The 20343-nt window shown below is 43.4% G+C and overlaps 1 protein-coding gene and 1 non-coding gene across 5 annotated transcripts in view; one reads left to right on the top strand and one right to left on the bottom strand.

The window, feature by feature from the left end:
• The window catches only part of RFT1 (RFT1 homolog), a 50481-nt gene extending 30736 nt beyond the window's left edge, over nucleotides 1-19745 (top strand). For all 4 annotated transcript variants that reach the window (XM_029051730.2, XM_029051729.2, XM_029051726.2 and 1 more), the window contains 4 exons: nucleotides 1142-1286; nucleotides 8906-9011; nucleotides 15707-15956; nucleotides 16342-19745. In XM_029051730.2, coding sequence (XP_028907563.1) covers nucleotides 1142-1286; nucleotides 8906-9011; nucleotides 15707-15956; nucleotides 16342-16506 — 666 coding nt within the window. In that variant the 3' untranslated portion in view covers nucleotides 16507-19745. The remainder of the gene's footprint in view (nucleotides 1-1141; nucleotides 1287-8905; nucleotides 9012-15706; nucleotides 15957-16341) is intronic.
• LOC114806865 lies at nucleotides 2159-2296 on the bottom strand. Its single transcript, XR_003754921.1, has one exon. It is a non-coding gene; the product is annotated as a small nucleolar RNA SNORA7 (small nucleolar RNA).
• Nucleotides 19746-20343: the final 598 nt, after the last annotated feature.

Genomic DNA, 20343 nt, shown 5'->3' with positions numbered 1-20343 from the left:
CCCTTATCCTATCCTGCCTTGACTACTGCATCCGCTTCCTTGCTGACCTCCCTGCCTCCTGTCTCTCCCGGCTCCAGTCCATACTTTACTCCACTGCATGGATCATTTTTCTACAAAAAAATTTTCAGTCTATGCCTCCCCACTCCCCAGAACCCACAAATGATTGTCGATCCACCTCTGCATCAAACAGAAACTCCTTACCATTGGCTTTAAAACACTCAATCAGCTTGCCCGCTCCTACCTTATCTCACTGATCTCTTACTACAGCCCAGCGCACACACTTTGCTCCTCTAGTGCCAGCTTGCTCACTCTGCCCTGATCTCATCTATATCGCCTTTCCCATGTCCTCCCCGGTAGCCTGCAACTCCCTTCCCCTCCAAATACGCCAGGCCACCACTCTCCCTGCCTCCAAAGCCTTATTAAGGTCTCATGTCCTCCAAGAGGCCTTCCCCAATTAAGCCTTCTTTTTCCCCACTTCCCTTTCCCTTCTGTGTCATCTATGCACTGAGATCTGTGTCCTTTGGGCATTTGATATCCCCCCGACCCTCAGCCCCACAGCACTTAGGTACATATTTTTAAACTATACAGTGTGAATTATTTATAGTAATGTCTGTCTCCCCCTGTAGTCTATAAGCTCATAGTGGGCAGTGAATGTGTCTGCCAACTCTGTTGTACTCTCCCAAGCACTTAGAACAGTGCTTTGCACATAGTAAGCGCTCAGGAAATAACATTGATGATGATGATGATGCTAATCTCTCATCTCCTCACCCGCTTTCCTCCACAGTTGCCATCCTCAGCACTACCACATCACCTAAGCATTTAAACTCTGCTTCTTCCCCGTGCCTGTAAGTTATTTTAGTATCTATCTCCCCCACTAGATGGTAAACTCCTTGAGGGCAAGGATCACAAGGGCAAACATCTGGTACCATGCTCTGCAGAGAGTAAGTGCTCAGTAGATGTGATCGAATGATTGATAGAAAGCTTGTTTTCTACTTTTGACATCTGTAAATGAACACAAGAGCAGGTTCGTTTCAGAAGCCGACGTTCAGCAGCTGTGGGGAAGAAATGGAAAATTTTTAAGGTTTACCAATGGAGAATTAAGCAGATTATGATCTCAACTTTAATTTCCTTCTACCTCTAGGAAGATATTGCTGTGGCAGCCACTGTTTTAGAGTCGCTGCTGAAGCTGGCACTCCTGATTGGCCTGCTCATTACTGTTTTTGGTTATGCCTATTCTCAGCTGGCTTTGGATATTTATGGAGGGCCCATGCTCAGTTCTGGATCAGGTATGTCAATTGGTTTAACCCGATATGTAATTTTTTCTGGCGGGGGAGAGGTATTCAGACACTCTGTGTGTAAGAATAATGGCACACACAATTGAATTTATTTAATGCGTTCTTTATGTTTCCAACAACAACAATAATATATAATTTTGGTATTTGTTAAGCACTTACTGTGTGCCAGACTCTCATATCAGTGATCTCATTTTAGCCTCACAAAGGATATACAAGGAAGGGAGAAGTGGATATTTTTTGCCTATTTTACAGCAGCTGAGGGAACTGAGGCAGAGAAAGGTTTAGTGATTTGCCCTGGGAACTGATAACTTCCCAGTAGGCACGGAGCAGAACTGGGACTAGAACCCAGGATATCTGAGCCACAGGATTCCTCGAGTGCTTTCCATTATCAGTCAGTCAGCAGTATTTAGTGAATGCTTGCACCGTGCAGAGCACTGTACTGAGCACCTGAGAGAATAAAATAGAGGTAGTAGATGTGATCCTTGCCAGCAGAGAGTTTACAGTCTAGCAATGGGAAGCAGCATGGCGTAGTGGATAAGAGCACGGGCCTGGGAGTCAGAAGGTTATGGGTTCTAATCCTGTCTCCGCCACTTGTCTACTGTGTGGCCTTAGGCAAGTCACTTCACTTCTCTATGCCTCACTTGTCTTATGATGTCCAGTCATCTCCGACCCATAGCGACACATGGGCGCATCTCTCCCAGAACGTCCCACCTCCATCCGCAGTCATTCTGATAGTGTATCCAAAGAGTTTTCTTGGTAAAAATATGGCAGTGGTTTACCATTGCCTCCTTCCATGCAGTAAACTTGAGTCTCTGCCCTCAACTCTCTCCCATGCTGCTGCTGCCCAATTAGGGGGAGTTTTGACTTGTAGCAGATTGCCTTCCACTCACTAGCCACTGCCCAAGCTAGGAGTGGAATGGGTATGCCTCTGCTTGACTCTCCCTCCCATTGTCAAGACTGGTACAATACTGGAAACTCTCCAGGTATGACCCCGAGAGGGGATGCCTCACTTTCACCATCTGTAAAATGGGGATTAAGACTGTAAACCCTATGTGGGACAGGGACTGTAACCAACTTGATTTACCTGTGTCCACCCCAGTGCTTAGTAGAGTGCCTGGCACATAGTAAGCGCTTAACAAATGCCATAATTATTATCATCATCATTATTTACTAGACCGTACCATGGTCCTCTCCAGCTGGGTGATTTGGTCAAAGAGAAAAATAACGTGTAACCTGTTGGATTATGCAAGTTACTGACCTGAACCCGTGCAGAGAATACTTAGTCCTTTCAAGGTTGAGGTTGTCGATTGGTAAAGGCTGGTGGCACAGCATTGATCTCCCAGCACATTGATTTCCCTTTGAATAGGTTGGCATCTTTCTACGCAGCTGTTCATTTCGCTCTTCTTGGTCTAAAATGTTTCTCGACTAGTTCCCTTCGGAACAGCAAAGGAAGGTTGAGCCTGGTTTTTCAGCGGTGCTAATGAGTTTCCACTTGATGCCAAACACATGTGAAGATAATAATTGCCACATAAATCTAATGGTATAACCTTATAAAATCTCCTAAAGGATAATCCGGAGCAATTTGCAAAGAATAAAAGAGAGCCTTGCAAATAAAATGGAATATTTATTCAAATGAGAGTAGGATTGTGAAAGAGAATTATGGAATATGATTGCTTTTGAACATTTGTACACTTAATTTCTCCTAGTACTAGCTTTCCTTTACTGACCCAACAATTTTAAAAAGGTAATCTCTCATCCCTTTAAAATATCACCAGACAGTGGTTTCGTCTTCAACCTGGGAATCCATTTGCAGTTTTTCTTCTTCAATTCAGCCAAAATGAGATTAATCTTTCCAGTCACATAGGTTGGAAAGAGCACTCTTTAATACGTTCTTAAAGGGCAATGTGTATTCGACTGGTTATTACTATAGTGTAGCCAGGTCTTTGGGGGTTGGGAGAGGGAGGATGATGTGCTTAAAAAGGAGCAAAGGCAGTTAAGTTTGGAAAAACAATCACTGTGAAGCTTATGAAATAGTTGTGGTCCATTTTCCTTATTTTGTGGTGAGGAAAAGTACACAAAGATCCCACCGTAATTATGATTCCCAAATCAACCTCTCCAGCCTACTACTCTGTAGTATTGTAGTCTCCCAAGCTTTGTACAATGTAGTCTTTGTAGAATGCTCTGCACACAGTAAGTGCCCATTGATTGTGATGTGCCAGAGACCTCATTATGAAGCCATTACAAAGTTTTAGGTTCTAAAATTGGGTACTTACCTATTTTTCTGCAATTCTCCCTGAGATTGCATAGAGGAAAGCTATTTTCATGCAAGTCAAATCCCATGGCAGTGCTACAGTGGAAAGTGAATGCGCTATTTTAATGTCAAACTAATGAAATTCCCAAAACTTAATTACAAAAAAGAAGTAAGAAATCTGGAGTAGTAATGAAGTATGAAGTACTTGTATGACACACTGGCACATTAAAAAAAAAAAAAAAGCATCCGTGAAACCACTTTGCCTAGCAAGACAAGGTCGGTACTTAGAAGAGTACGAAAAATCCCAGTTTGTAGACTCAATTGGTTCCATGAAGATAGGATGTTAAGCAAAAGATGACTTAATGAAGTATAGTTTCCCTTAAAAAAAATTATGTGAAACAGTAATGCTTTTCGAGGATTCAAAAACTGGAACAAAGCACTGTAAATATATTAGGAAGTGGGCAAACCCACAGTGAAATATAGTTAGCACTGTTGATCAGTTTACATGATCAAATGGCAAGATATGTACCAATAATAAAAGTGTGTGAATTTAACAAGTAAATGTTAAGGCTGTTCCCATAAAAAAGCCACAATTCTCCTCTCTGTTCATCCCATCAAACTAAAAGCTTTGCATATGTACAATTTATGCTCAACTTCGGCACCTTTGATTTAACTGTGAGAATTAAGATCTCATGTCGCTTTTCCTCTCCACTGACTACAGTAGCTTTACAGCTGTTGCAGGCTTGGAGGGGTAACTCCGGTGCGAAACACAGCAATTGTCTGTTGGCTGTGCAATGGGCCAGTATATGCCTAGCACACAGAATGCATCTTGGCTGCTCAGAGCACTATCCCAGCATGAGAGAGCACTGTAAGATATCCCAGCATTAAAAACTCAATAGCACCATCATGAAAAAGAGAAGAGCATTGTAATTGGGGGTGGCTGTACTCATTTGATGGTATAAATCTAAGTACTCTAATTTAATTGCAACGTTATTAATTAGGGATTTTGGACCTAATGAGCCTTCACAAAAAGATGCTTCAAGGAGGTAGAACAGACAGTGCCGTAGAAAATTTGCTCTTGTTTCTGAAGTTCCTCATATTCTTCAGCTTCAGGATGATTGACTTCATGCCCATAGAATGCTAATGAGGGAAGCAGCACGGCCTTAAGAAGCAGCATGGCCTATTGGAAAGAGGACAGGCCTGGGAGTCTGAGGGCCTGGGTTCTAATCTTAGCTCTTCCAGTTGCTTGCTGTGTACCTTGGGCAAATCACTTAACTTCTCTGGGCCTCAGTTTCCTCAACTGTAAAGTGAGGATTAAATCCTACTCCCTACTATGTAGACTGTGATCCCCAAGTGGGACAGGGATAGTGTCCAACCTGATTAACTTTTCTCTACCCCAGCACTTACAGCAGTGCTTGACACATAGTAAGTGCTTTATGAATACTATAATAATAATTAAAAAGGGAAGAGGATCAACAAAAGACTCTATTGGGTCTCTCAACTCTGATGTTCACCTCATATCTCTACAAATGAATGGAAGCTTTCACACATCCGGAAATCATTGCTTTAGAAACTGATTTTAAAGCAACCAAAAATCATATGTCTACTGTCTCTGTTTCTGGCCCAGTTAGTCCCCAAGTTCACTTCCTATTGCTACACTGTTTTGGGTTGCAGTTTACATAAAAAGAATGAAGACAAATTTTTAATATGAAAAATATAAACTAACACACCAGTAATCCTCAACACTCGTGTACAGTTTACATTGATATGATTTTGTCATATAGCTTTTCTTTGTATATATGTCATTTACATATATACTCCTGTAACTTGTGTGGGCTTTTGAGTTTGTGACCACACTCCAACTGGTTCAAATCGGCTGATAGTTTTTCTACCTCTGATTTTTAATCCTGATTTTGCCCAGCGCCTCATCTCTCCTCTTCTGAAACGGCACTTTTGAAGATGATGATAGAGGCATATCCCTTTAGGCCATAAGCTCTTTGTGGCCAGAGATCGTGTTTACCAACTCTGTTGGACTGTACTCTCCCAAGCACTTAGTACAGTCTTCTGTACACAGTAAGCAGTCTTAAATTATTATGGTATTTAAGTGCTTACTATGTGACAAGCACTGTTCTGAGCACTGGGAAAGATAGAAGATAATCAGGTCTGATACGATTATCTTGTATCTACCCCAGTGCTTAGAACAGTGCCTGGCACATAGTAAGTGCTTAACAATTACCAAAAGTATTATTATTATTAAGTTGGACACAGTCCCTGTCCACAGCAGAGCTTCCAGTCTAAACTGGAGAAAGATTTAATCCCCATTTTACAGTTGAGGTAACTGAAGCACAGAGAAGTTAAGTGACTTGCCTGAGATCAAATAGGAAGCAATTGGCAGAGCTGGAGTTAGAACTCAGGTCCTCTGACTCCCAGGCCCATGCTCTTTCCACTAGGCCATGCTGTATCTCTGCATAAATATCACTAATTGATGGATCTTAGGTTACGGCCACCCTATGATATGTGCAACCCAGAGATAGTCCACACAGGATTGGTTAACCTTGACCCCAAAGTTACTTGCGATCATTGCTGGTACATCAACTCCCTCCCTTCCTCCTCCTTCCTTTGGGCCACCCCTGTTCTGAGGAGTTTTCCTCAGACAGAGAGCGGTGAGAAGGAGGCCGCTTGGGGAAAGGAAGTAGGGCCAGGACCCAAGCATGCAGCCATCAGGAGGGGCCCAGCTGAGAGACCCCAATAACACATTTTCCTGGTCCTGTTCCACTGCTGCTAGTTTGTGGGTTGAGCAGATCACCCCACTCATCACTCATCATTTTCCCTCCTGAAAAGAATACTTGGAGGAGGAGGGCTGGAGAGGTGGCAGAGGAGGAGACTGAATTTAAGGTGCAGGATGGGGATGGTCAGGTAAGCCTCTAGGAATAGGGGGAATGAGGGGCAGAGAGGGATTTACAGTGTAATTGTTGCTTACCTGTAGGGCTTGGCCGATATGTCGGGGCAGGTTCTGGAATGGAACCTAAATAACTGCATGAAAGTCTATGAAAAACTGAACCCCATGATCCAGCCTTCATGGCATAACCACATTTTTAAGGAACTTGGCTGGGCAGTATCCAGGGGTATACCTGAAGGTAAGCTACTGTGTAGAAACCAGTATGCATCTCTTTCTCAAAAGTCACCTTCTGACCAACCACTTTGTTATTCTAAGGAAGCACCACCCTTGCTGCCATTCAAGAACCACTCTTGATTGAACCCCACATTCAGGATGTCACAAAAATCCTGTTGCTGCATCCTCTGCAATGTCTCCAGCATCCATATTGCTGCCTGTCTCCCCTCTCTGGACTGCGAGCTTGTTGTGGGCATGGAATGCGAGTGTTTATTGTTATGTTGTACTCTTCCAAGCGCTCAGTGCAGCACTCTGCACACAGTAAGTGCTCAATAAATACGATTGAAAGAATGAATCTCTTCCCCTCCATTTTCAAGAGGAGTCTGGACTCCCATCCAAATTCCTCTGTCCAGACTCTAGTTGTTTCATTTCTGGACTTCTCACTTACCTCCTCACCTCCACTTGCTCTTCAGCTGTCAGCCAAGATACTGCTGCCAGATTCATCTTTTTTACATTCCATTATACCATTGCCTTTTGAAGACTCCATCTTGTCCTCCATAGCTCCCTCTTTGAGAAGCATTCCCAGTCGAGACATATGCCCAGGTCCTAGTCTTTCCGTATCGTTGGGCAGCTATCTGAGCCACTGATGCTGATGGAGGAAGTAGTAGTAATAATATTAAGGGCTTACTGTGGGCAGAACAGTGAATTAAGCGCTGAGAAAGAATACATGAGTGGAAATTAGGGGCCCTGGCCCTCAAGGGGATCATAAACCAAGACAAATACATGGAATAAAAACAAGAAGTAGTAGGGTCATAGCAGAATTTGGGGTTCCTTTTTTTTTTTTTTCTTCAAATGGTACTTGTTAAGCGCTTACTTTGTACCAGGCACCGTACTAAGCTCTGGGGTAGGTACGAGCTAAACTAGTTGAGTGCAGTCCATGTCCCACATGGGGCCCCCTGTCTTTATCTTCATTTTACAGATGAGGTCCCTGAGGCACAGAGAAGTGAAGCGACTTGCCCAAGGTCACACAGCAGACAATCGGCAGAGCCGGGATTAGAATCCCTTGATTTTTCCACTCAGCCACGCTGCTTCATTGCGGCTCAGAGCCCAGTGCCGATCATAGCCACAGTGACCAGCACACACAACCTTCCCAAGGTTCTAGGTTTTGAGGCGGGCCCGTGCTATGGCTGCTTCTCATTCGGTGGTATTTATTGAGTGCTTACTATGTGCAGAGCACTGTACTAAGTGCTTGGGAGAGTACAGTGCATCAGGAAACAGACACATTCCCTGTTCATAATGAGCTCGCAGTCTAGAGGGGGAGAAGGTGCCTCTATGGCCTTCTACACATCCTCCCTCATGGCTAGGAGTTGCTCCACATAACTTCCTTAACTTCCCTTCCAGGAACTCACCGTGGACCTCTCTTCCAGGAATTGATTCAAACCGCTTTTCCCTGACTGATGTTTCTGGCGACCTCCTGAGAATAGAGCAACAGATTTGTTGGTCTTCATTTTATAGTTGTTTGATTTTTCATAAAACCTTAGGGGTCCTCCTGGGATGCTATTCAGGGTGTTATATGACCTTCAGTATTAAGTAGCTTTCATAAATGGTAAATGAGTTCCAGATTCTTCAGTTAAAAATACTATATTTAAATTCCATTTTTAAAAATGTTCCCATTCCCATGTTTGCAAGGTTGCAGCAGCTTGTTAGTTGGCTAGTGGTTTGCTCTCTTTTTCTGCTTAAAAAAATAAGAAATGGATAATCAGATCTCACTTCTTTTTTTTTCCTCCTTATCAGTGGTGTGTTTCTGTTTGTGACTGTTTTCTCTGCAGCTTCTGATTGCTGACATTTTCCCTTTCTCACCACATCTTTCTAGGATCTCTTCAATTAATCTGCTCCTGACATTCTAGGCTATTATTTCTGTAGAGGGCTAGAACTAATAAGCCTCCTCATGTTTATTAAAAAGAAGAAAATCTCTCTTAAAAGTTGTCCATCTTCAAGCTAAAGATCTGAACCAGTCAGATTTGCTCTTTTGTTTTTAGCTGCTAATTTGCTCAGTGCAGTGATATGCTGGAAACTGTTCCAAGTAGGCTCTAGATTTGAGGAAGAAAGCCATTGTAATGACGATACTAGCAGAAGAGATATCAAAGTGCAGTTTCTCTCTGAATCCAGGCGAAGATGAGCGATAGGTGTTAACAAAACACAAATCTTGGTCATGTCATTCCTGATTTGTTTATTTTTCACATACAGGTCCTACTCTCTTGCGTTGCTATTGTTTATATGTCCTCCTGCTTGCTGTGAATGGAGTAACCGAATGTTTTACATTCGCTTCTATGAGCAAAGAAGACGTGGACAGGTAAATGATTCAGGAAAAGTAAATTTAGTTCTGGACCTTGATAAAACCGATGTATTTAGCAAGTCTCAAAACTCAGAGTATTTGTTTAGATGTGGGTCTTTTAGATACCGTTTTAACGATTCATGTGCCTTCTTTCAAAAATCCTCCAAACCCCGGATTGTCATGATACTATTGGCAGGAAATGACCAAATAGTTATTAATATCTTCTCTTATATTCTTTTAACTGTTGAATCTTCAGGAGTTTATGCCAGCTTGCCTCCCACACTAGATTCATTCATTCAATTGTATTTATTGAGTGCTTACTCTGTACAGAGCACTGTACTAAGCGCTTGGGAAAGTTGTAAACTCTTGAGGGCAGGGTTCACGTCTTTTACTTCTGTGTGCTTGCTATAAGGCTCTGTGCATGCTGACACACATGCTGCTGCTGCTGATAGATAAAGATGTAGTTTTTAATAGATGTGCCTATAGAAACCTGGGCCTCAAGATGCTAAATAACTTGTCCAGGGTTAAAGGGAGTGTCAGTGGAGGAGAAGGTACGTAGAGACCACAGCCCCTCCTAACTCCAGTCCTGTGAGATATTTCCATTTGTTTCATCTGGGGAGTTAAAAAAACCATCACCGAAGGATGGTCTCATTTGTGTCCATTTTCTTCAAGGTCCCTTTTTTGTATATAATAAATTCAGCATTATTGAGTTTATTTTTTGTTCTCAGTTATAGGGCAGAGTCAACTAAATACTAGGCTTATTAAAATGGAAAAGAAAAAAAAAACCTGCAGCAAGAAAACAGCGTGGGAGAACGGACACTGGCTGATTGCTTTCCCTCCCTGTTCAGTTCCACCAGAATTCCAATGCAATGAACTCCAGGAGAACAACTTTTTAACTTGGTTGGGAGAAGTTCACTCAGCTAGACTTATTATGTCCTCAGTCCGTTTCCACCACGGTAGGGTGGGCAATTATTTTAGCCCACAGACCACGTAATGTCCTTTCATAAGCATCTGCAGGCGAGCCGTGAGGGGAGGAGGAGGAGGAGGAGGAGGGGCTCAGACTGTGAAAATGCAGCCATTCTCACCCATCAGGTTCCTTGTGACACTGAGGTGGCCACAGATACACTTAGTAACCTCGTCAGGCCACTGGTCAGGGGTGGCAGCCAACTGGGAAGTTCATCCCATTGTCCTTCAGAGTGGCTGTGGGCAGAGACAGCTGGCTCAGAACAGATCTAGTGGATAGAGCACGGGCCTGCGAGCCAGAAAGACCTGTATTCTGATCCCGGCTCCACTACTTGTCTGTCATGTGACTGTGGGCAAATTATCTTACTTCTCTGTGCCTCAGTTTCTCATCTGTAAAATGGGGATTCAAATATCTCTTCTCCTCCCTCCTTAGACTTTGAGCCTTGCCCTTGCCCCTGGGATAGGTACTGTGTCCAATAGGATTGTATTGTATCTATTCTCAGCGATTATTACAGTTCTTTTCATATAGTAGGTGCTTAACAAATACAGCTATTATTGTTAGTTGAGAGGATGTGAGCGAGAGAAAAGAAAAATGAATCAGGGAAAGCCTCCCGGAGGAGGTGAGATTTCAGACAAATTTTGGAGATGGGCGAGCAGTGGTCTGGAGGATTTGAAGGGCTGGTGGGAAAGTGTTCCAGACAGCGGGAAGAGCTTGAGGCAGGAGAGGTGAGGATGAGGCACAGTAAGAAAATGAGTTTGGGAAGAATGTATAGTAGGAGAAGAGTTGCTGGAAAGAGGGGGAAAGTTGATGGGGTGCCTTAAAGCCAGTGTTTTGGAGTTTCTGCACGATGCAAGGAAGAATTGGTAATCTTTAAAGGTTTTTGAGAAGTGGAGAGATTTGTGTAGAAAGAGATTTTACAAAGGTGATACAGGCAGCAGTGTGAAGTTCGGATTGGAGAGGGATGAGGCTGGAAGCAGGGAGACCAGTGAAGAGACTGATACAGTAGCCAAACAAGTTCCTGGACCCGTGTTGTGACTGATCTAGATGGAGAGGAAGGGGTAGATTCTAAAAATGTAGTTGGAGGGAAAATGGATAAGACCTTGTGACAGACTGAACATTGGGGGCTTGAAAGAGATGGGGGTGTCAAGGATAAATAATAATGGCACTCTAGACTGTAAGCTCGTTGTGGGCAAAGAATGTGTCTGTTTATCGTTATATTGTGCTATCCCAATCACTTAGTACAGTACTGTACACACAGTAAGTGCTCAATAAATGCGACTGAATAAATGAATTAATTAATGCCAAAGTTATGCTTTTGAGAGACCAGAAGGATGGTGGTGTCGACAGCTGTAATAGGAAAGTTAGGTGGGGGAGAGAATTTGGGAGGGAAGGTGAGGAGTCCAGTTTTTGTGATACTGAATTTCAGCTGTGAGAAAATGGGAGATTATAGACAGAGAGAGAGGTTGGGGCTAGGGAGCCAGATTTAGGAGTCATCTGCATAGAGGTGGGAACCGAAACCTGGGAGTGGATGAGCTCCACAAGGGAGCGAGTGTGAAATGAGAAGAGTAGAGGACCAAGCACAGAGCCTTGCTGGACACCCAAAATTGGGGGTGGATGGCAAAAGAGAAGCCACCCAAAGCAACTGAGAAATAATAATGATTATAATCTTTAAGCGCTTAATATGTGTCAAGCAGTGCACTGTAAATACAAGATGATCAGACCAGACATAGTCCCTGTCTCACATGGGGTTTGCAGTTTAAGGGAGAGAGAGAATAGGTACTTAAACCCTGTTTTACGGATAAGGAAACTGAGACACAGAGAAGTTCAGTGACTTGCACAAGGTCACATAGCAGGGAAGTGGTTGAGCTAGGATTAGAACCCAGGTCTTCTGACTCCCAGACTCAAGCTCTTTCCACTGCTAGAGTGGTGGGACAAAAACCAGGAGGGAACTGTGCATTGCCCTGACTTGCTCCCTTCATTCATCGCCCCCTCCCAGCCCCACAGCACTTGTGTATATAATCTGTAATTTATTTATATTAATATGTCTCCCCCTGCCTCTAGAATGTAAGCTCATTGTGGGTAGGGAATGTGTCTGTTTATTGTTGCTTTGTACTCTCCCAAGTGCTTAGTACAGTGCTCTGCACACAGTAAGCGCTCAATAAATACAATTGAACGAATGGTAAAACCAAAATTAGCATCTGCTGGAGGAGGGTGAGGTCCCAATTGTCAAATGCAACTGAGATTTCCAGGGGTGTTAGGATGGATTAGAGATTTTTAGATTTGGCTTAATGGAGACCAGCGGGCAGTCACTAAATTTTAGTGGACCGAGGAAGGAGTTGGAGGAGAAGAGGAGTCAGTGGGTATGTACAAACCTATTCAAGAATTTTGGAGTGTGGACAAGAATAGGAGCAGAGATAGAGGGTGAGACCTAGAGGAGGCTTTCATGTGGGCGAGACAGAAGCATGTATGAAGGCAGAGGGAAAGGAGCCCATCGGAGAGTGCGTGATTGGAGATGGTGGCTAAGGAGGGAAGAAGGACGAGTAAGTGTTTTTAGAAGCAGCGTGGCTTCGTGGAAAGAGCACGGGCTTGGGAGTCAGAGGTCGTGGGTTCTAATCCTGCCTCCGCCACTTGTCAGCTGTGTGACTTTGGGCAAGTCACTTAACTTCTCGGTGCCTCAGTTTCCTCATCTGTAAAATGGGGATTAAGACTGTGAGCCCCAGGTGGGACAACCTGATTCCCTTGTATCTAACCCAGCACTTAGAACAGTGCTTAGCACATAGTAAGTGTTTAACAAATGCCATCATTATCATTATTATTAGAAGATAATAATAATTCTGGTATTTGTTAAGCGCTTACTATGTGCGAGGCACTGTACTAAGCACTGAGGTGGATACAAGCAAATCGGATTAGACACAGTCCCTGTCCCATGTGGGGCTCACAGTCTCCATCCCCATTTTACAGATGAGGTAGCTGAGGCCCAGAGACATGAATTGACTTACCCAAGGTCACACAGCAGACACGTGGCAGAGCCGGAATTAGAACCCATGACCTTCTGACTCCCAGACCCGTGCTCTATCCACTGTGCCATGCTGCTTCTCAAGATGAGAGGGGACGGGGCCAGAGGCACACATGTAAAGGGGGTAGATTTTGTAAGCAGGTGGGAGATGGCCTATTGAGATAAGACAAATACGCCTCCACTCCTGGAGTTGCTATTTCAAGTACTCCTAGGCAGCGATTTGCCGTAGTGTGAGTCCTCCCCTCTGGAGCCAGAAAGGTCAGACTCTTAATTTAGTTAGCAGCCACATTCTAATAGCTGAATGCATTCCCACCATGGTTCCCTGTGATAGTAGCCCCTCACATACCTTTTTGGGGTTGGGGACGAGCGAAAGGCAGGCTTCCAGTGGACTTTCCTGGGATTCACAGACCTTCAACATGCCCAAGAACATAGCATTTACTGTAAATGGCATTTTTATTTGCCCAGTATTGTCTAGGGTAAGACCTGACCCCGCCCACCCCCACCTCCATTTATATTAATTGTTAGGAGGAAACCGTATTCACTTATGTTGAAGAAGGCATTTTTCAAGAATGTAAAGTTAAGCCAAAGGGTACCTGTATTTTTCTCCATTCTCTGTTGTAATGCCTGGGCACCTTGCTTTGGAAGTACCGGTTTAATGCTGAAGAAATTCCCATTTTCATGAATTATTTATAGTCCGTATCTTGGGTGGGAAGGAGGGGGTGTTGGGGGGAAAAAGGGGTTAATGGGAACTTGTGAAGCTTGTTTCTTTCCTGTGGGCACAAATCTTCAAAATCAAATGGCAAATTTATTTCTATGATAATGTCAATCAGTCACCAAAAATCCACATTACAGCAAAAATTAGGGTTTGCCAACTGGTTTAACCACCTCTCAGTAATTTTCTGAGTTAAGTGGCCTAGTGGGAAAAGCATGGGCCTGAGAGTCAGAGGACCTAGGTTCTAATACTGGCTCCACTGCTTCTTTGCTGTGTGACCTTGGGTAAGCCACTTAAATTCTCTGTGCCTCAGTCTCCTCAACTGCAAAATGGGGATTTAATACCCATTCTCCCTCCTATTTAGACTGTGAACCCTGTGTGGGACAGGGACTGTATCCGGCGTGATTAACTTAGTCCTACCCCAGGGCTTAAAAGAGTGCTTGACTCAGTAAATGCTTAACAAATGCCATTTAAAAAAAAAAAAAAAAAAACCTGATAAGAGGGATTGGTGCTTGGTGGTTTATTTTAGTGCTTCTTTTGAGTTTTGGGGTAGTGTCAAATGACTACTCTCATGCGTCTTATCCTAAAGTGAGGATGGCCTTTCTCCTCCAGATTATTCTCCACCCATGTCAGGGAGAAGCTGCCTCATGCAGGTATGAGCCCAGAGATTACACTGGTTTCTCTCAGTATATTGAGACATTTCCTCTTTGCTGGGAAGAAGTAGTTCCCTCCCTGTGGTCGTGGCTACTCTTTTTTACCTTCACCTCTCTATCGTGATCAGGCATGAGGTTAAGGAAGAGTTGACTTTTCCAGCCAAATGCAGGCACGATGATGTGGATCAAGAAATTGTACACTAAGTAATAATGGGGTTTATTGAGCATCTACTGAACGCAATCCACTGTACTAAACACTTGGGATGTACACTAAAAGCCCCAGAACCGATTGCCAGCCCTTAAGGAGCTTACACTCTAACGGGGAAGGCAGACAGAAATTTCACAAGCGGTGGAATCGGTGGATTTGGTGGAATCGGTTCCACCAAAATGTGTCCTCCTGACAACATGTGTCTGCCTGGGTACAATGTGACACAGCTGTCAGAAGAAATCGTGGCACACGTGTCTGCAGAATGGGGCATAATAATGTTGGTATTTGTTAAGCGCTTACTATGTGCAGAGCACTGTTCTAAGCGCTGGGTAGATACAGGGTGATCAGGTTGTCCCACGTGGGGCTCACAGTTTTTTAATCCAAGTGCCTACAACACAAGCGTGTAGTACAGTCCTTTGCACAGAGTAAGCGCTCAATAAATCCGATCGAATGAATGAATGAACATACGTTTTCCTTAAGGGGTTCTACGGGAATGCAACTTGCATATTATAGGAGAGCTGGGAGGGTGCATCAGGCACTGTTTTGACTAAGCACTGACAGCTCTAGTGGTTTAGAGAATAAGATCTCTGATTCTGGCTTGATTTGGGGCCAGTCACTTGACTTCTCCGTGCCTCATCTGCCAAATGAAGGAGCAGAAGCACACTATATAGATATACATATATATATAGAAAGATCCAATGCACGATGCTTCACCCTGGTATGTGTGCTTCTGAGTTTGTATATTCGGTGTGGAAACTGTAGCACATTGTTGTGATGGTGTGAAGGGAGCCCTTGGGATTCTGCCTCGGCACGTTTATAACAACTGCAAAAAAGAGACTTTAAATGGTGGCTTTTGTAACTCCCCCAGGCCTGGGAGTTAATCCCGGCTCCGCCACTTGTCTGCTGTGTGACCGTGGGCAAGTCACTTCACTTCTCTGGGCTTCAGTTACCTCATCTGTAAAATGGGAATTAAGACTGTGAGCCCCACGTGGGACAGGGACTGTGTCCAACCTGATTACCTTGTATCTACCCCAGCACTTAGAACGGTGCTTGACACATAGTAGGCACTTAACAAATACCATAATTATTATTATAAGGTTCTGTTTCCTCCACCGGAGTGAATGGCTTAGATCATTCATCGATTTCTCTTTTTACCTTAGGTACAACTTTGTCATGCTGGCTTTGTCCTTCACGTTTTTATGCTTCTCCTACTTCCTGACCCACTGGCAGGGCAGCGTGGGCTTTATTTTTGCAAATTGCTTTAACATGGGGATTCGGATCACCCACAGCATTCACTACATCTACAGCTACTACAGAGAGAGCCCTCACAGGCCCTTGGTGGGCCTTCTCCTTTCGCCGTGGCTGATCCTGGCCTATGTGATCAGCGGCGTTCTCACGGCTACGTCGGAGGTACGTCTCTTTGTTCGCTGTTTCTCAAGCCCCGTCTCTTTGGAATTACCCCCTCTGGGCTCTTCTCTTCCAGCTCTGTCTTTGGGCCCTGCTCAGGGCGACCTTCGTCTTGCTGGACTTCTCACTGCCTCGAGGAAAGACCGTGCATTGACAAGGCAAAGACAAACCCGCATCTTTCCTGTTATCTTCCCTGTAGGCTGATCTTTCAGCTGCTTTGAAGACTTCAAAACTCCCAGCTGATCTTGGCGAAAGTTGTGGAGTTTGTCGTGGGGCGGGCCGAGGTGGAAGCAGGAGACGGAGGCTGAGGCTGGGGCTCCGCTGTGGGGTTGGAGCTTTGGCAGACTGATCTATCCAGCACTGACAGTGTGCTTTGTTTCCCTCCCAGGTATTTCTCTGCTGTAAGAGAGGCTGGCTGGCAAGGTTGCTGCATATCGCTGTGGGGGTTTTATGCTTGGGAGCTACCCTCACGATGATATTCTTCAGAGAGACCAAACTGCTTCATTTTGTTAGAACTCAGTTCCTGCCCAGATATACCAAGAGAAAGATCTGAACAAGCCGTTAATCAGTTCTTATAAACACCTATTCACATATATTTATATATACTGGATGGGTATGTGGTATACATGCGTATTTCCTGTTTAAAGGAAGATTAACAATGTTTAAGAACCCAGTGAGGTTCCGATATACACAAATCTAAGGACTTTAAGCAACCAAGACCGAGGATCTGAAGTATGTCGAGGAAAATATTTGGTTTACACTTTGAAGTAACGAGACATTGGATTTTGCAACAAAGCCACCTAATTCTCATGTAGCAGAAGTAATTATTCCTTTATCATTTGGTCTAATCAATATTTTTTCCTTTTCGGCTTTGAAATACCTAGACTGTAAACCAACTACTGTACAGAAAACTCAGTACCTCTGGAGTTAAAATAGTTGCAGAGCCCACCCAAAAATGATGCCGTTTTTACTGACCTTGGAAATTTTTGTGAGGAATTTATTTCCCTAAGAAGGAAGAACACACATGGTTATCAATCCAAAATATGAAGAAACGACAACCCCCAAAAAGAGCCTTTATGTGGTGACTTTTGTGACAACTATCATTGTCACGTTTTAGCCGTTAGAGCAAAAGCAGTAAGTTATTTACGAAATGACTCAAGAAATCTTTTGGAAAAACACCATTTCAAGATATTTGAATTTATCACAGCAAATAAGAAACTGAAAAAAGTAAATTGTATCTTTTGTGTGGACTGCACGAAGTTGTACAGGCAGAAAATGCTAACAGGTTAGAGAAGAGTATAGGTAAATTCAGGGCAGAGGCTCTCATAAGAGCGTGTTAGGGGCCAAAATTAGGATTCTTAGGTGAACAGAAGAACATAGACTAACAAAGCACCAAACAAGGAAACCTCTGGTTTTTTCTTCAACTTCCCTGGATCTCTGTTTTAACTGACAGCGTCTTTTGAAATTTTCACCTGCTGAATCTTCCAAATTCGTTTTAAAAAATTGACCTTAGTCAATTATAAATCTAAGCTTTGAAAGGTTAAGAATACTCTGTGTCCTGTGTCACTTGAGTACCCTACTTTTTAATCAATAATCATTTTCTTCCTCTCGCTGTAATCATGTAAACAAGGTGTAAATCAAACTGTGTTAATTCCCTTATTTTAGGAAGTATAAAATCTTCTGAAAAAAATGAAATATTGCATTGATTTTAGTGAGGATAATGGAGGTAGAGTAGAGAAGCTTGAATCTAAGAATATGGTCCAGCCAGCCTAGGATTATGTCTCCAACACAGGCAACATGAGGCTTGGAGGAACCAGGTGATGGTTACCTGCCTTAACATCTCTTCTTACGGTTTAGGGATATACCATCCGACGTCTCCAACTTTTCTCTCTAGTAACCCATTAAGGTCCTCCTATCCATGAATATATCCAAACCCTTCTTGAACATATTGATGTGTTCAGCCTGCACATCTTCCTTACTAATGAATTCCATCTTTACAACCTGCTGCATGAAGTGGGTGGGTTTTTTGTTGTTTGATTTGAACCTACCACCTTCAAACTTGAGTAAGTGTGCCCCTTCACCACCCCCATCCAGATGATGTGAGATTTAATGAACAGCAATTCCATATTCACCCTATCCCCCATTTCATGGCTTTGTAAACTTGAATCATGTCCCCTCTCAGCCGTCCTTTTTCCAGACTGAAGAGTCTTCATCTTTTCCGTCTCATAAGGAAGCTGCACCATCTCCCTATCATTTGGGTCGCCTCTTTCTCTCTACCATCTTCAGATCTATTCTACCCTTCTTGCGGCGTGCCAACCTACAATGCACACGGTAATCGAGGTGAAGCACTGTGGTTTTCAAAGATGTGTTCTTTGCTTTGTTTTCTCTCTCCTTCCCAAAGATGGCTGGCATTTGCCTCTTTTTTTTGCCTGCCGCTGCATGTTAAAGCAATGACTTAAGAGACCAGGCTATATCAACTGCAGCTATCTTTCCCCACTCATGGATGTCAGCTCAGAGCCCACTCTCATGCAGCTATAATTCTGATTACTTTTCCCTAGGTGCATTACCGTGCACTTGCTCAGGTCAAAACTCATCTGCCATTTTTCAGCCCACTCGTTCCCCTTTATGAAATCCTCCTGGAGTTTATCCCTCTCTGCGTGGGATTTCACCACTCAGAAGAGCTTAGTGTCATCTTGGACATTTTACTGCACACTCCCTCTTCCAGATTGCTTTTGAATTTGGTTAAGTAAAACTAACCCTGGCACTGATTCCTATGGGGGAATTCCATTATTGATACCTTTTCTATCCCGAAAAGTGGTCATTTATCCCTAGCCTTTGGCACCAATTTTTTATTCTGTTTTTTATCCATGATCGAATGTACCCTCCCATCGTAAACACCAGCCTCTTTTAAAAGCCTTTGGTGTGGAACAGTGTCAAAACCGTTTTAAAGTTTAGTTATATTGTGCCCACTGGCTCCCCTCTATCAGTGTACTTACTGACCCTTTCATAAGAAGTCCACCAAATTAACGAGGCATGGTTTCCCCATCCAGAAACCTTGTTGTGCTTTCTCCAACTGGTTGTGTTTTCCTAGGTGTTCACTGATCTTAAACTTGATGACAGATTAGCGATTTGCCAAGGATAGAAGTGATGAGACTCACCAAACTATGATTCCCAGACTCATCTCTGGAAACCTTCTTCCACATGGGGGTTATATTAGTGATCCACTGGTCTTCCGGCACCGTGGTTATGTGTAACAATAGGTAATACACTCTTGCTAGCATTTCTGCAGCTTCCCGTAATAGTTTAATCTTCCACAGATATGCTGGAAATACTGAGACTGTTGAATTGAGCTTGGAAATTAGACTTCCCAGCCCATTACATGCAATTGAAAAATAGTTCACGTTTATATCATTTACTGTACAGTTGAAGTAACGTATTGTTTTCTCTTTATGACATAGGTACATGGGTGAAGTAGCCCTTAATATTGTAAACATCTCATTTGCTAATTGAATCTCAAGGGTAACAGGAAATACGTTGTTTGCAAGAATGCAAAATTAGGGGGAAGAAAGATAATATTGATTTGCATCATCAGTCAGCACTTAATTACCTCAGTGCAATCAGTTCAACTATTTACTATTCATTTTCAACCCAGATGTCAGGGAATAGCAGAGGTTTACAACTAAAATGGAACAAATGTGTTCATTAATGAAGGTCTGTTTTCTTTTGGTCTCGAGTCAACTGTATTCGGCAAGGAGTCTTATTAAAGTTTCAAGTAATCCTCAAGATAAATGAGCAGGCATGGTCTTTGCCATTTTTCCCAAAATATTGCTGATCTTTTTCGTACCGGCTTTTCCATCCTTCCCGTTCACAATGAAGTACAGATTGAAAGTGCTGAAGTGTCCGTAGGCTAGTAGAGCTTGCCTTTCAGTTTCTCACTTTAATTGAGTAAGTGCAGCAACACATCAAGAAGGGAAATTTGAGTGGTTGGGAAAGGAGTGGCCAGAACTCAGGTGGGGCACTCAAACATTTGGACAGAAATACTGCTCTAGCAATTTGGGATTGCTTGGATCTCATGTTCAGTAGTTCTAGAGTTACAGGACAGGTGACCATGGAGTCCAAATGCAGTCTTTGATCAATGAATCCCATAGGAAAAATGAGCATTGATTAATGTGCTTCGTGCAAGAAGAGTGTTCAGAGGTGGTGGTTTATGTGAAAGTGGTGCCTTCCATCTTTCACACTCCAAGTTCTTTCCCTTCTCTCTGCCGATTGCTGCCAAAGGGCTGATTATGCAGTGTGGAGAAACAGACTGTCAGTTTGGGGGGCTGGGTATGGGGCTTCGCTTCTCCAAGTTCCCTTGGTGAGCAGCAATCAATATTGAAGTCGAGAAGAA

This window comes from Ornithorhynchus anatinus, chromosome X1, assembly GCF_004115215.2.
Source record: "Ornithorhynchus anatinus isolate Pmale09 chromosome X1, mOrnAna1.pri.v4, whole genome shotgun sequence".
Classification (NCBI taxonomy): Eukaryota; Metazoa; Chordata; class Mammalia; order Monotremata; family Ornithorhynchidae; genus Ornithorhynchus; species Ornithorhynchus anatinus.
Note: the sequence above shows the minus strand (reverse complement) of the source record. Positions and strands in the feature narration are given on the sequence as shown.